The following is a 15,997-nucleotide window of genomic DNA, read 5'->3' as shown; positions in this document are numbered from 1 at the left end:
AGCATCCGACTTCAGCCAGGTCACGATCTCGCGGTCCGTGAGTTCGAGCCTCGCGTCAGGCTCTGGGGCTGATGGCTCGGAGCCTGGAGCCTGTTTCTGATTCTGTGTCTCCCTCTCTCTCTGCCCCTCCCCCGTTCATGCTCTGTCTCTCTCTGTCCCAAAAATAAATAAAAAACGTTGAAAAAAAAATTTTTTTTAATAAATAAATAAATAAATAAATAAATAAAAATGTAGTCAGTGATAACAGAGAGAGCCTAACTCACACAGGCAAAATTATAAAATTAAAATAAAAAAAATTAAGTCTTATAAAAATACCTTCCATTACTGTAGAATATAATCTCCCTTCCCACCCCACAAAAAGCTTACATTTGGGTATACTTATGGCATAAAGGTCTTTAAAATGCTGTATATATTAGGTAGCGCCTCACTATCAAAAGAAGTCTTTAAAAGCTTGATATTTTAGAAGAAAAATCCAATTTTGATAAAAATTTTAAAATCCTGTTTTTACAACTCTTGAGTTAGTATCTGGAAAAATAAAGCATGAGAAATAAAAAAACTAAGTAAAAACTGCAGAGAAACACAGCAGGTAAATTATTCTTAATTACACTTAATTATTAGGGCTTTAGGAAAATACTCAACTTCTCTGATCATGTTCTCAAATCTGCATAACTCAGATAACTTTATAGGGTTGTTTAAAAGGATAGCATTAGATAATGATATATGTGAAAACAAGTTTAAAATTATAAAACTCTACGAAATTATGAAGCGTTAATTCTTTTAAGATCATATAAAGATACACTGAAAAGATGAAATGAGGGGATAATACATTAAAATCCAGGATGAAAGTGCTATCATATTGGGGCGCCTGGATTGCTCAGTTGGTTAAGCGTCTGCCTTTGGCTCAGGTCATGATCTCATGGATTGTGAGTTAAGCGCCATGTTGGGCTCTCTGCTGCCTGCAAGGAGCCTGCTTCGGATCCTCTGTACCCCTCTCTGTGACCCTCCCCCGCCTGTGCTCTTTCTTCCTCTCTCATAAATAAATTAAAAAAAAAAAAAAACTTAAAGAAAAAAAGAAATCGTTACTATAGTAACACAGAAATAAAAAGAGATAAAGCAAAATGATTTATATGCAGTCTTTCTCCTAGAGCATAATTATGATAAACTGAGGGCACAGGAATTAGACACTTATAGAACAGATGCAAGATAAAATAACTTTTTTCATACATACTATATATATTGTCTATGTATCACTACCAAAAAATAATGTATTTAAACTAGAAAATGATACAATGTTCTCAGAAAACCTTTCCATTAATAAGCTTCTCTCTTCTGGTCCTTATCTGGAGGCCACTATCAATGAATGAACCAATTATCAGCACTGCCCATGTCAGTGGACAAGTGGCCTTTAAGAGACATTGTTTGGGAGAGAGACAGGATTGCAGAAAAGAGATTAGAAGATAAGAGATATTTACTAATTTCTTCAGAAAAATCCCAACTGCTGGGGGAATTTCTACATGGAACAAGAGGAAATATGAATTGTCAAACTAAAATTGGCTGGCCTTTTATACTTAAAATTAAATAGTATCAACATTTACTTGTCTTCTAATGCTGATAACAAAACGGAAAACTGTTATAAATAAAAAAGGGCAAATTATCAAAGTTTTGACTAAAAATTTAGATAGAAGACTTTTATACTTATGTATAAAAGCAAAACTATACTTATGCTCTCAAACATTTTTTCTCTTGACTTCCCTGAAGATTTTCACCACTTCCTAGGACTTTCTTGCCTGCACATTTCTTACTTAAAATACATTTACAGGTACATATATGAAAATACATTTATAAGCACATATAAGTACATACATGAAAAAAACATTTATAAATACATATGTGGAAAGCACATATCTAAATACATATATATAATACATATATAAGTACATATATATGAAAGGAGTTCAGAGGGCTTCTTTATCACTTTATGTCAGCAACTAGAACATGAATTTCCACTAACTACCTCAACTTCCAAACACTTAGCCATGGGGAAATCTTGGGCATATGGTTATCATTTTTGCTCTCTTCCCTTTGCAGATTCCCAAGTAGAAACTGCTGTTATCAGAATGTAATCAGCACCAGCACTTATGTTAATGGACACAATAGATCAGATGGCACCATCTGAATAAAGAGGAGATCGTTTTAGGAACCTCTGCTAAGTAATCTACCACATTATCCTATAAAATGCAATATATAAAGTATATTCTATGGAAGCTAAAGGTAATCAAGCTCACTAGAGGAAGTGTCTTGAGCTCTGTAACTGTTGGTATATGATAAGAATCATGAATACGAATAGGAGGAAAACTAGTAGGAATACTGGTGACACTGGTAACTGACAGTGCTTGGAAGGGAGTACAGAAAAAAAAAAAAAACCCTAATCTAGTAAGGAATCTGACAACCTGAATCAGTTCATGATTTGTAAAAAACACTTATGTGATATTCACTCCTTCCTTCCCTCTACCTAATTGGGTGATATTAAGTGAATCTTCTACCTCATAAACTGTTTTCTCACCTGCAAAACTAGGAGACTACATGTTACATCTCAATAATTTTATCTGGAATAAAACTTTATGGGTTTTCTATATTCTCACCTGCTTTAAGACCTCACTGTCCGAGCCATTTAAAAAGCTACTGTAAGCAAGCTGTCAAGACCACCAGCTAAAAAGAAATAGAAATATACTTCTGTATGTGTTCTAACCCATAGTGATGGGAGAAAACATTCACAGAGAAAAGCAAAATTTTCTTAATTTATGAATTGTGAAGTACCCAAATCTACTCTATTGCATATGGTAATAGGATTACTCAAAGAGTAATACTTCTTTCTTTGAGGAACAAGGTCAAAACCACCTTGTAGGTAGCTGAGAAATAATTAATAATAAAAACCAACAAATGGCTGATAAAATGTTGTTTTGTATGGTTCATAAAACTTAATATAATTATAAAATTTACATTGCAATATTTTTGAGACTTCTAAAACACTTATTTCCAAAAGTTAAATATTTAAAATATATTTAAAAGGCCTACCACTTTGTTGACCATCTCCATATCACACAGATTGTCCACTAAAATTCGACATGCTTCTTCTTTACCCCAGTGAGCAGCAGCATGAAGAGGTGTCCAGCCATCATAATCTTTAATATTAACATCATAGCCTGCCTGTATTAGAAGCCTAAAGAAATTATAGTGAATTAGATGATCATTAAAAAAATCTAAACGGGAGCAAACATAATCAACAGCTTTATACCATGCAAGCTAACAAAAATCTGTGACATATTTCTTTTCCTAGTTCCCATCTCTTTTCCCTTCAATGAATTAACTAGGAAAAAAGAAAAGAATTCTCAGAAAACACTGGTAAAGAGGATCTTGAATTACTGCCATAATAATGCATTCATTTTAACTAATTCCTAATAAGTGTAATGGTTTGGTGGGACACTGATTAATTCTTGTTAATATGAATTGTAATTGAAATTTTCACAGGAAAGCCAGTAATTTTTCAATGTGAACTCAAAAACCCTTGGATCAATTTGTATATTAAACTGATTTATTGCAGTGAATGCCTTCAGGTGTCCATATAATATATTACCTCAGGCTAAATGTGTTCTAAATATATACTGGGATCAAATAAATTTCTTTTGAAGTTTTTCTGTGGTCTTGCAGTTGAGGAACTAGTTTGTGAAAGCTTTCACAAACTTAATGACCTACCTACCATGGGTAATTTTCATAGGAAACTGACAGTCTGCTAGGAACAACACAAAGCAGGGGCAGATGGGCGGCTCAGTCAGTTAAGGGTCCAATTCTCAATTTCGGCTCAGGTGATGATCTCATGGTTCAGGAGATCCAGCCCCAAGTCAGGCTCTGCGCTGACAGCATGAAGCCTATTTGGGATATTCTCTCTCTCTCTCTCTCTCTCTCTCTCTCTCTCTCTCCCCCTACTCCTCTCTCCCCACTTGTGCTCTCTTTCTCTCAAACTAAATAAATACACATTAAAAAGAAAAAGGAACAAAACAAAGCAAAACAAATATTCCAAGGGATTGAGTCTACTTTTCTGCAGCAGTAAAAAGCAGATATTCTGTCAACAAAGCTAGAAAAGAGGAATACATTTTAATACAATGCAAAGACTTTTATAAATTGTTAGTATGCCCTCCTAGCTGTATATTCCCATCGACCTTTATTTTATCTAGAAATTAAGCTCAGAGAACAAAAACTGGGTCTATAAATTGCACACAGCACAGTCTCACACGCACAAAGAAGAACAGTAAATACTTTATAACTCATGAAATCACTTACTCTCCAAGAAGTTGAGCTTGAGAAGGGCTTCTTTTTACCTATGAGAGGTGGCAGTGATAGCTAATACATAACCCTTCATTTATTTATATTTCAAAAATTGATACCCTATTTCTCAGAATATTTAATGCAGCTCTTTCTAATTCTGATTCTAAAACAAAACCATCTGAAGAGCTTGTTAAAAAAAAAAGATTCCCCAGCTCCACCCAATCCTATGCAATTAAGCAGCATATTGGGAGATGGGCCCTGTCAACCTATATTTTTAGTAAGTCCTGTGTCATCTGCCTGCAGACCAACATTTAAGAGCCACCAATCTAAAGAACGAGCTAACTGGGGTGCCTGGGTGGCTCAGTCAGTTGAGCATCTGACTTCGGCCCAGGTCATGATCCCGTGCTTTGTGGGTTTCAGCCCCACATTGGGCTCTGTGCTGACAGGCTCAGAGCCTGGAGCCTGCTTCAGATTCTGTTTCTCCCTCTTTCTCTGCCCCTCCCCCATTCTGTCTCTCTGTCTCCCAAAAATAAATAAACGTTAAAAAAAAATTTTTTTTTAAAGAACAAAGCTAACAGATAGAAGTCTAGAGATTTAAGTTAAAAAAATCCATTAACATATATATGATTAGAAACTTTATTAATAGAGACAGAATACTGGAAGATAATGAAAATAATCTCCCATTAGAAAACAGAAACTATAATAATGTTAAATATCCTGAGAAACATAAAAATTAGAAGTATTTGGAAGTCCATGTGGAAAGGAAAGACAGAAAGGTAGTTACAATTTATTCCCCATAAACATACGGCTCTCTCTATATGCCAGGCCACATAAATTCAAAAAAATAAGACTGTACTTATTATATCCAAGGAGATTCTAGTGGAGGATGAAAGTCAAGTAAAACAATAATCAACCCTCAAAGACAGGTTCTGTGATGAAGATGTAATGGCAGTACAGAACTGAAAAGTATCAAACTCAATTGCAAGGGGTTATGTATTTGTGGGGGAGCGGGAGGGGGTGATGGGTAGGGTTACATTTGAAACCAGTATCTTCTATTTATTTCTCATGTCATATACATATTTTTACTTATTTTTTTAAGTAATATATTTACAAAGTTCAAAAATAAAAAAAGACTAAATGGCTACATAGGGAAGTCACTCCCACTGCTGACCTTTAGCCCAACAGTTCACCAGGCTTTCCCCCCTTAGATAACCATATTACTAATTTTGATTGGATCCTTACAGAGAGATTTTATGTATATATCAGCAAATAACAAAAAAATATTTTTTCTTAAGGATTTTATCTTTAAGGGGTGCCTGTGTGGCTCAGTCAATTAATCATCTGACTCTTGATTTCAGTTCAGGTCATGATCTCACTGTTTATGGGATCGAGCCCCACACCCGGCTCTGTGCTGATAGCATGGAATCTGCTTGCGATTCTCCCTCTCCCTCTCTCTCTCCCTCTCTCTCTCTCTCTCTGCCCCTCCCCTGCTCATGTGTGCACGTGCACACACATGCACACATGCGCTCTTTCTCTCTCTCAAAATAAACATTAAAAAAAGAGAGATTTTATCTTTAAGTAATCTCTACACCCAACATGGGGCCCAAACCCTCCACTCTGAGACCAATACTCCCATACTCCACTGACTGAGCCAGCGGTTGCCCCTAAAATTTAAAACAATTAACACTACCTATTAGTGTTTTAATTGGTACAAGAGTATTCCAGTCAAAGGATGTATCAGAATTTAGTCAACATTCTCCTACTCCTAGTATAAACAATGCTATTAGCACATACCTTATTTCCTGTGAGAATATCTGTAAAAAAAAAAAAAATTCTAGAGGTAGAGCTAACTGTTAAGCCAAAGAATAACTGATACTTTGATAAAATCTGCTCAACTGTCATACTTTCACCAGTAATGTGAGAGTGCCTTTTCCCCAATCTTGCCAACAGTGTGCCAAACATTTTAATCTTTGCCAATATGATAGATGAAAAGTGGCAGTAATTCATTGTAGCTTCAACTGCACCTATTATGAATAAGCTTGAGTGTTTTTTTTTTCATAGGCTTAAGAGCCTTGAACTTAGTCAAAGGATCAAATGGAATTTGCCTCCAAGTTGAAGAGATGGTGAATGAAGGTATCTAAACAGAAACAAAGTAGGCATTAAGACATCATGACAGGGGCGCCTGGGTGGCGCAGTCGGTTAAGCATCCGACTTCAGCCAGGTCACGATCTCGCGGTCCGGGAGTTCGAGCCCCACGTCGGGCTCTGGGCTGATGGCTCAGAGCCTGGAGCCTGTTTCCAATTCTGTGTCTCCCTCTCTCTCTGCCCCTCCCCCGTTCATGCTCTGTCTCTCTCTGTCCCAAAAATAAATAAATGTTAAAAAAAAAAAAAATTAAAAAAAAAAAAAAAGCTTGAAGCTTTAAAAAAAAAAAAAAAAGACATCATGACAGAACTTCAATTAGATATATATAGTTGGATAATGCATGCCTGAGGAGCAATGGTAGCAGGCTTAGCTTAAAAGAGGATGACTAATGGTCTTATATACTAATTTGAGGAGTTTAAAATATATCCCAATCCACATTGAGAATCTTCCAAAGAATTTTAAGAGCCTACATAACCTAATTACAAAGACCCCTTAGAGCTGTCTAGAAAACTATTTTACGGTGCAATCTACTACTTAAAAAGTATTACCTTTACTATTTGTAATATTCTTAATGTTTTCAATTTTTCCTTTAAAAAATGCTGTTGTCAAGTCACTAAGGTTCATTCATGACCTGCTATTGGGGTCTGAAAGTTTGCTACATTTTGGATTAGAGAGAAATACACAGGGGGACAAGAAAAGTAATTAAAAGTTAACTTCACTATTCTAGAAGGCTTCAGTTATTGAAGTAAGTAGGGATTGAAAAAAGGAGGAACTTGGGAATAGCTGACCCACTTACACTTCATTGTTTTTACTGAGCAGGGGGAATAAGAACAGACTGATATTAGAAACTCTTGTCAAACATAATATAAAGGGTGTAGAAGATTTTGCCGAGGGTTAGTCTTTCCTTTCGCATACATCTAATAAAAGTTACACACAGCATTATTTTTTTCATATAGCTGATAACACCTTTGCGTTGCAGAAGTAAAAAAAGGAAAACAAAAAAATTTATTGTGACATAAAGGAGTTTTGTTTCAATGAAATTTGCTGACCAGTATATAGCCCTGTAAAATCTCAGTTGCTTAGGTCTTGATATTTAATATTATGCTAAAAGCACTCTGAGTCCCAGTGTTACGCAGTAAAAAGAAAACTGCATTTTAGATAAATTACATGTAAAAACTCACCAGGAATCAAACTTTGTGAATTTGATATGTTTATAACGTAACACTGTTCTTAGTCTCAGTAACCAGAGTTAGCCACTCTGGGAACCTCAAAATGACTCTGTAGTAATTTATCAGCCCAGAAGTTAACACATAATGGTTGCCTGATGCTTTAACTTATTGGGAAATTACAACCAAAGAAAAAAACAGTAGAAAAATCAAAATTCAAGAGAAAAGAAAGGGCTTTAGAAACAAAGCAATAATGTTCAAGGTAGTTTTCTCTTTTTCATGTAAATAGACATTAAATAACTTTTATAAACTGTTTCAAAATAATGTCTGCAAGTATCTTAAGAAAAGGAACAATGAAATAAGGAAAATAAAGTAGAAATAGGACTGTGAAAAACAATACTTACTTTAAAACTTCTGTATAGCCTTTCGCAGCTGCAACGTGAAGTGCTGTGCCTCCAGATTTTGCATGCCGGACATCATTTATTTGACCACTATTTAGCCATTGTCTTGCATCTCTAAGCATTATCCGTTCTTCTTCCTTTCGTGCTGCTTCTATATCAACCCCTGATAAAATAAAAATTGCTTTTATTTTTTTCTTTATAGAAAATGTTCTTCCTTTGTGGGAAATAAAATTACCCAAAACATATCGTTTTAAATAAAAATTAAAAGTTAAAGTATATTTTTTCAAAAATAGGCTGCTAATTAACAAGCTAGTTAAAGAAATGTGGTGGGGCGCCTGGGTGGCGCAGTCGGTTAAGCGTCTGACTTCAGCCAGGTCACGATCTCGCGGTCCGTGAGTTCGAGCCCCGCGTCGGGCTCTGGGCTGATGGCTCGGAGCCTGGAGCCTGTTTCCGATTCTGTGTCTCCCTCTCTCTCTCTGCCCCTCCCCCGTTCATGCTCTGTCTCTCTCTGTCCCAAAAATAAATAAACGTTGAAAAAAAAAATTAAAAAAAAAAAAAAAAAGAAATGTGGGAAAGCTGTAGATATTTTATTAGCCTTCTCTACTGATTATTTACTTTTTACCCCACAAATATTATTTTGGCTTTCCTTTTACCAACAAATCCTTTTTTAAAAAAAAAATTGAATATTTCCTTAGGTATATTCATCCTTTAGTTTTAAGAAATTAAGAAAAAACCCATACATAATTAAGCCTTAAATTCTGATCTATCTGCTTTGGCCAGTTCTCTAAACTCTACCCTACTAGGTACAAATGTTGATTGAACACTTCAACTTGGTGGTCCTGTTTTTATCTAAAATTTACCAAACTTTGAAACAGATTCTTTATAAAACTCTTTCCTTTTCCAGCACAGTTCATTTTCACTATTAGTATCAGCATTATAATTTTACTAAGTTATATAGATGTTCATTCATTTAAAAGCATTTATTAAGCATGAAGTTAGGTTGAGATGGGAAGAATTCAAAAAGGAATAGGACACTCTACTTCTTTCTTAGCTTTAAAAAAAATCCTGACCAAAAAAATAGAAAAGATAATCTTGAAATTCCTAAATTATCTCATGTTGTCTCATAGCTTCAACTGCCGGCTAATAAACAGCACATACCACAATGTGTTTATAGTATGTCTTGCTCCAGAAGTCTATGAACTTATTAAAGGTAAAAATACTATTTTTTTAAATTTTGTATTCTCACTGTCTAGATGAGGACCTAACACAAATTAAAAGGGGTCAGTAAATGTATACTAACTAAATAATGAATAAATGAGTAAAAACAATCTCACACACACCCCACACCCACACACCTCCTTAGCTAAGAACTCTCCTGTAATTCATATCCATGTATCCAACTGTCTAGTCAGGACTTTTTTCTTTCATTGATCCATTTATCCAATCACCCACCCATTCAAAATGCACTGATTGCCTACTAGATGTCAGGTGCTTTTATAAGATTTACTGGGGATAGAAGTGAACTCATTATATTGAAGGAGATATACATATGTGAAGAAAAATAAAGCACAGTAAAGGGCCAGAGGGTCATGAGAAAAAGCTGTTATTTTATAAGGTTTGGTAAAGAACAGTCTCTTTGATAAGGTGACATTACACCAAAAATAGAGTGATAGGTACACTATATATTTTGGGCGACATTCCAGACTGAGGGAAGTCCTAGTAGGCTCGACACAGAAGCCTGATTGGAACATTCTTCTGTTTAGAAGGCCAGGATGTCTACAAAGTAATGAGAACAAAGAGCAGAATGATATAATCTGACTTAATTTTAGAGGATCACTTAAGCTGAAAAGTTAAGAGAAGAAACTGAGGTATCAAATTGGAGGATACTGCAACAATTCCGTCAAGAGATGACAGAGTTTAAACCAGGGTGGTAGCAGTGAAGGTTAGTAAAGGGGTTAGATTCTGGATTCTTCAAGGTACACCAACACAATTTGTTGTTAGTGTGGATGTAGGAAACAAAAGTCAAGTATGAATCAAAGGTTTTCCACCTGAGCAACTGGAAAAACTAAATTTTAAATATAAGAAATGTGAAGTTTAAGATGCCCTAACAGACATCTAATTGGAGATATCAAGCTGTCAGTTGGATTATCTGTGCTTGGAGAACAGAAAGAGTCAAGATGGGCAAATACTATAATAAAATTATATGCCATAGGTATCTGAAACTTCATGCTAAAATCTTAACTCAATTTCCCTAGCCAGTCTGCTTGCTCCCTGTCTTATATTTACTATACCAAGTACCACTACTTACCCAGCCCTTTACCACTTTACCAATTAGTTCAGACTTGGAGTTGCCATCTCAGACTGTCTTCTTGATGGTATCTTAGTTCATCACCATCTTACTCCATGTCCTATATCCCACACTTTACTACTATTACTGACCTGTAACCATCTTATTTAAGATGCCTTCTACTGTTATTCAGAAAAAAATTATAAAGTTGTAATTGTAATACATTAAATATAAACTTTTTAAAAAGTTTATTTATTTATTTTGAGAGAGAGAGAGACAGAGACAGAGACAGACAGAGGGAGAGAATCACAAGCAGGCTCCACACTGTCAGCACAGAGCCTGATGTGGGGCTTGAACCCAGGAACTATGAGATCATGACCTGAGCTGAAATCAAGAGTCAGCTGCTTAACTAACTGAGCCACCCAGCTGCCCCTAAATATAACCTTTTTACTAAATGATTTTCCTCATGCTTTATTCTTTTACTATATCTTTTAAAACATGAACCTCTTATATTATCTTTATCATTTTTGTCTTTGCCATCTTGAACATTTATATTATCTTTTACTATTCTAAATTTCCTCTGAACTTGAAATTAAAAAATATCTTTCTCAATTTATCTAATTTCATGCTATCCTTAGCTACTTGCAAAGCAATTACCTTTTTTCTGCTTCCAAATCATGCTCTTATATGAATATTATGTAAAAACAAAACAACTCAAGTTTAAAATTAAAGTATGTGTGAAGGGAAATTTCTTATGCTTAAGAAAATCTAGTTAGAGAGAAAAACTCTTCTGTCATATTAAAATTTTTTTTTAAATACTACTGATATAGACCCTGCTTTAGTTCATTAAAATTTAGAAAGAAGGAAAAAAAGAAGCCCTTATTATAGTACATATTACTTGTTTTCCAGTTGCATTGTTTTAAGTAGCTAGTGACCTTGAAAAAGCCATAACTTCTTTGAATATTAGTAGAATGAGTTAAGAACACGGATATTGAACCTAGACTGCTGGGTTTCAATCCCTTATCTGTGACTTACTAGCTCTATTATTTGGGGCAAGACACTTAAATCTATGCTAATATTCAGTTGAATTGTAAAAAAGAGGTAATGAAAGCACCTATCCTACAAGGTTGTTGTGAGGATTTAATTAATATATGTGAAATGCTTAAATCAGAAGTAAGCACCCAGGTGCTTCGCTAGCAGCTATCACTAGCAGCTCTAAATGCCTATGATTCTGCTCTCTTTCCTTGCTTTATGGTCTAACAGAAAGAAAATCCTATAATGCATTTACCTGGTCCTTAGCCCACCTACTATAAATGCAAGATTTTTGAACAATGAAAACAATATGTATCAAAACTAAATTGGATATAATATAATAAAGTGATGAGATTAACATCTGTCACTAGTATTGAAAACCAGTAAATGTAAGACTGAAACGTAGCCAAATCTCTTGGTAAGACAAAATAAGAATAAACTGGAGTTTGGTCACAGCTAAGAGACACAAGACTGACTTGTGTCCCAAGCTAAATACAGACAATTGCATTAAAATATAAACCAGAAATACTTTAAACTATTGTTCAACCTTCGAGATCAGGAATTGCATGCTCTGACTGTGCCAGTGGGGCACCACAAATCATTTCTAGTGTCAAAGGCAATTTCCTTAAGGATGACTAGTTACTGATCAAATATATTATATGAGGAATTAGAGCTGGAAGAATTAGAAAATTTAAAATATGAAATAAAAACATAGCAGGATAAACAATTTGAGTAATCTTATCAATACAAGAGGTATATTTAAGGTGCTCTTTTTAAAATTATTAAAATCTATTATTAGAGCTATCCCTTCATTTTGTTTCTCTGAAATAAAGTTATGCTATAGAAATTCATGTATTCCCATTACATGAATAAAATGAACATCATGAAGTATCTTCTAGGAGACACTCTTCATAAAATGCAGTATGCTAGTGATGCAGAGTGTGGGCTAAAGATACCTGTCACACTATTTGGGACTAAACTACAGTACTTACTTCCCACCCATATGATCTTTGGCAAATCACTGAGCCTCAATTTGTCATCTGTAAAATGGGGGTAATAGTAGTAGTAATCTCTGAGAATTGTGCAGATGAAATGAAATCAAGCCCATTGCTCAATTCCTGGCATACATAATCAGACATATTAGCGTTAGCTTTTCACTGTTCAGTTCCAGGGTCATCTCATCTATTATTCTCCCAGATTTACATTTTTCCATCCTGGTATCTCCTGAGTTCCAAAAACGTACCAAACAATGTAATCTGGATGTCCTTTTGCTGCCACAAACTCAATATATCCCCAAACTCACATACTCTCTAAATCTGTTCCTGCTTTGTCCCACATTTTCCCATATGAGTTTAGCCATCATTAATTCTTTTTTTTTTTTAAGGGGGGGTGTCTTTTTAAAGTTTATTTATTTTGAGAGAGAGACAGAGAGAAGGCAGGTGAACAGGGGAGGGAGAGAAAATCACAAGCAGGCTCTGTGCTGTCAGCACAGAGCCCAATGCGGGGCTTGAATTCACGAACTGCGAGATCATGACCTGAGCTGAAAGCAAGAGTCAAACGCTTAACTGACTGAGCCACCCAGGTGCCCCTAACTATCACTAAGTCTTAAACTAAAAACTTCAGGAGGCAAACAAGTAGCCTCAATTCTTCCTTTATCTCCACATTCAATTCTTCATCAAACTGTTTTAATTTTACCTTAATATCAAGACAGCCCTGCTCTTTTCTATCTTAAATGTAACTGCTTTGTCCTTATCATCTTTCAGCAGAACCAATTTAAGAGCCTTCTTCAAGGAAGATAAGCCACCATGTATTTCCCATTCTAAATCAGCCTCCAAAGTGCCATCAGCTGTACTACTAACAACCAAATCTAATCAGGCTCATTTCCTTCTTGGAGATCTTGGATGCATCTAATGCCTATAAAATGGATGTCCTTCACCATCTGGCTACAGCCCAATCTTTTCAGGTCTCATCTACTACTCATCTACTCCATTCTGACTTTCTATCTCCACTCCAATTCTCATGTGTTCTCTGCATATGCTATATCTCCAATTCCTTTTCTTTTGCACATGTTGATACGCCTGCCTGACATGCCTTTTCTGTCCACCAACTCCTTTCTCTGCTAAGCAAACTCATTCTCAAATGTCATCAATCTGAAACCTTTACTGACTACTGCAAGTAGTTACTCATAGACTTTTCTGTTCTCCCACATTTTGTCCCTATCTATATTTTAGCACACAGCACACTACATTTTGAAGCTGTTTATATATCTGACACTTCTGCTATCCTGTGAAATTCTTAAGAGTAAAGACTGTCTTGTTTCTTTATTTGTTGCTGTTTCTTATTTTAATTATTATTTTTTTAACATTTATTATTTTTTGAGACAGAGCAGGAGCAGGGCAGGTTCATAGAGAGACACAGAATCTGAAGCAGACGCCAGGCTCTGAGCTGTTAGTGGGCTCGAACTCACAAACCATGAGATCATGACCTGAGCCGAAGTCGGGACGCTTAACCAACTGAGCCACCCAGGTGCCCCTGTTATTTTTTAATACCCAGCACTCAGAACATTTGCTGGCACATTAATCAACACTGAAATCACCGTAATTAAAATTAGTCTTTGCAAGCAGCTTCCTTCATATATAAGGAAACCAAAGGCAAGAAGTTTTCAGTACATCTCCATGCCTTTCCTAGTTCATAATAATTACTAACTAATATTAGTATAAAAAGATTTAACTACTGTTTAACAGGAAATGGTGAGCTATCTAACTAGGCATTCATCACAGCCAGGTGGGCTGATAAGGTAGTATTCTTTATAGGTTGTGATGCTTGTCTCTATTTGTCCAACTTCCTCAAGTCCTGAATATCCCATTATTCCAGAACACTGCCTAGAATAGAACATGCCTGTTAAAAGCTCTTCTGTGTTCTTATCCAAGTTCCAGTTTATAATTACTTATCTAATGTGTGCCCTGTTTCTCCTGGGCTCCAGGGGATCTTCAACTGCTTGTTAAAATGCCTCAAGTATATTTAGGCACTTAAATACCCTCTCAGCTTCAGTGTCTTAAGATTTTTTTAAACATTTAGTAGTTACGAATTTTCCTAATCCCAAGGAATAAAAATCTGTTTATCAGAGACTAACTTAGCTTCTACTCCTTTGCTTCTATTTCATGATGAATGACACTTCAGCACGAGCCAACCTTCTAAACCAATATCCCATACTTTTAACACCTTAAAGTAAGGTGTTAAAAAAGAGTTCTTTTTTTGCTAATACTCATTTAACCACTGCCTAAACAATGGATTTTGGTGGAAATCACACTAATTTTATTTAGCAGTACACACTAATTTTTTAAAATTTATTTATTTTATTTGGAGAGAGAGGGGGGCAGTACAAGCAGAGGAGGGGCAGGGAGAGAGGGGGAGAGGGAGGAATTCCAAACAGGTTCTGCACTTCAAACTTCTGCACATGAACCAGATGATCATGACCTGAGCCAAATTCCAGAGGTGGAAGCTTAACCAACTGAGCCACCCAGGTGCCCCATACATATTAATTTTTAATTGTGGTAAAATACACATAAAATTTACCATCTTAATAAACAATTTTAAGTATGCAGTTCAGTAGTGTTAAGTACATTTACATTTTTGTGCAACCCATCTCTAGAACTCTTTTCAGCTTGCAAAACTGAAATGATACACCCATTAAACAACCACCCCCATTCCCACCTTGTAACAGCCATCATTCCACTCACTGTTTCTATTAGTCTGACTCTTGAAGTACCTCACGTAAGTGAAATCATACAGTATTTGTCTTTTTGTGACTGGCTTTTTTCTGCTTATCATAATGTCCTCAAGGTTCATCCATACTACAGTATGTATCAGAATTTCCTTTTTAGTGAATAATAGTCCACTGTATGTTCATAATCACATTTTGTTTATTCACTTACCCACCGAAAGACACCTGGTTTACCTCCATCTTTTGGTTATTTGAATAAGACTGTTATAAAAATGGGTGCACAAATATCTTTTGAAACCTTCCTTTTAACTTTTTGACTATATTACCCCCCCCCCCCCAAAAAAAAAAAAGAGAACTGCTACAGGGCACTTGGGTGGCTCAACTGCTTAAGTGTCCCACTCTTGGTTTCGGCTCAGGTCATGATTCTCACAGTTGTGAGATCAAGCCCTACGTCAGGCTCCCTGCTGGAGGTGGAGCCTGCTTAGGATTCTCTCTCCCTCTCTCTCTGCCCCACCCCTGCTAACTCTCATGCTCTCTCTCTCAAAAGAAAAAAAAAGGATTTGCTAGATTATATATAAAGATATTATATATGCATATAAAATATACATATTATATATTATATCTCAAGATACAATTCATACACCATTTACAGGACACCATTCAGTGGTTTTTAGTATATTTGCAGAGTTGTAAAACTATTACCATCATCAGTTTAAAACACTCATTATTCCTAAACAAAACTTTACCCATAAACAATCATTCTTCATCTATAAACTGATGTCTCCTACTAAATTTATATTTTTAGCCTATCTCTCTCTGTTCACATATTCAACTGCTTAAATATCAGCAAAACAAACTTGGCAAATCTGAAAATGAATCCCTAAACTTTTCCCACAAACCCTACTTCCCCCACAATATTCAC

The 15,997-nt window shown here is 35.6% G+C and overlaps 1 protein-coding gene across 9 annotated transcripts in view; it reads right to left on the bottom strand.

Annotated features, from left to right (window-relative positions):
- The window catches only part of PPP1R12A (protein phosphatase 1 regulatory subunit 12A), a 161,588-nt gene that overhangs the window by 69,274 nt on the left and 76,317 nt on the right, over nt 1–15,997 (bottom strand). For all 9 annotated transcript variants that reach the window (XR_005795409.1, XM_040491344.1, XM_040491348.1 and 6 more), the window contains exons 4-5: nt 8,036–8,195; nt 3,076–3,220 (exon numbers count right to left, since the gene is read on the bottom strand). Coding sequence is in view for 8 of the 9 variants with exons in the window: in XM_040491344.1 (XP_040347278.1) it covers nt 3,076–3,220; nt 8,036–8,195 (305 nt within the window). In the remaining variant the exon portion in view is untranslated. The remainder of the gene's footprint in view (nt 1–3,075; nt 3,221–8,035; nt 8,196–15,997) is intronic.

The sequence above is a fragment of the Herpailurus yagouaroundi genome, unplaced genomic scaffold (genome assembly GCF_014898765.1).
Source record: "Herpailurus yagouaroundi ecotype Mexico unplaced genomic scaffold, PumYag 182, whole genome shotgun sequence".
In the NCBI taxonomy this organism is placed as follows: Eukaryota; Metazoa; Chordata; class Mammalia; order Carnivora; family Felidae; genus Herpailurus; species Herpailurus yagouaroundi.
Note: the sequence above shows the minus strand (reverse complement) of the source record. Positions and strands in the feature narration are given on the sequence as shown.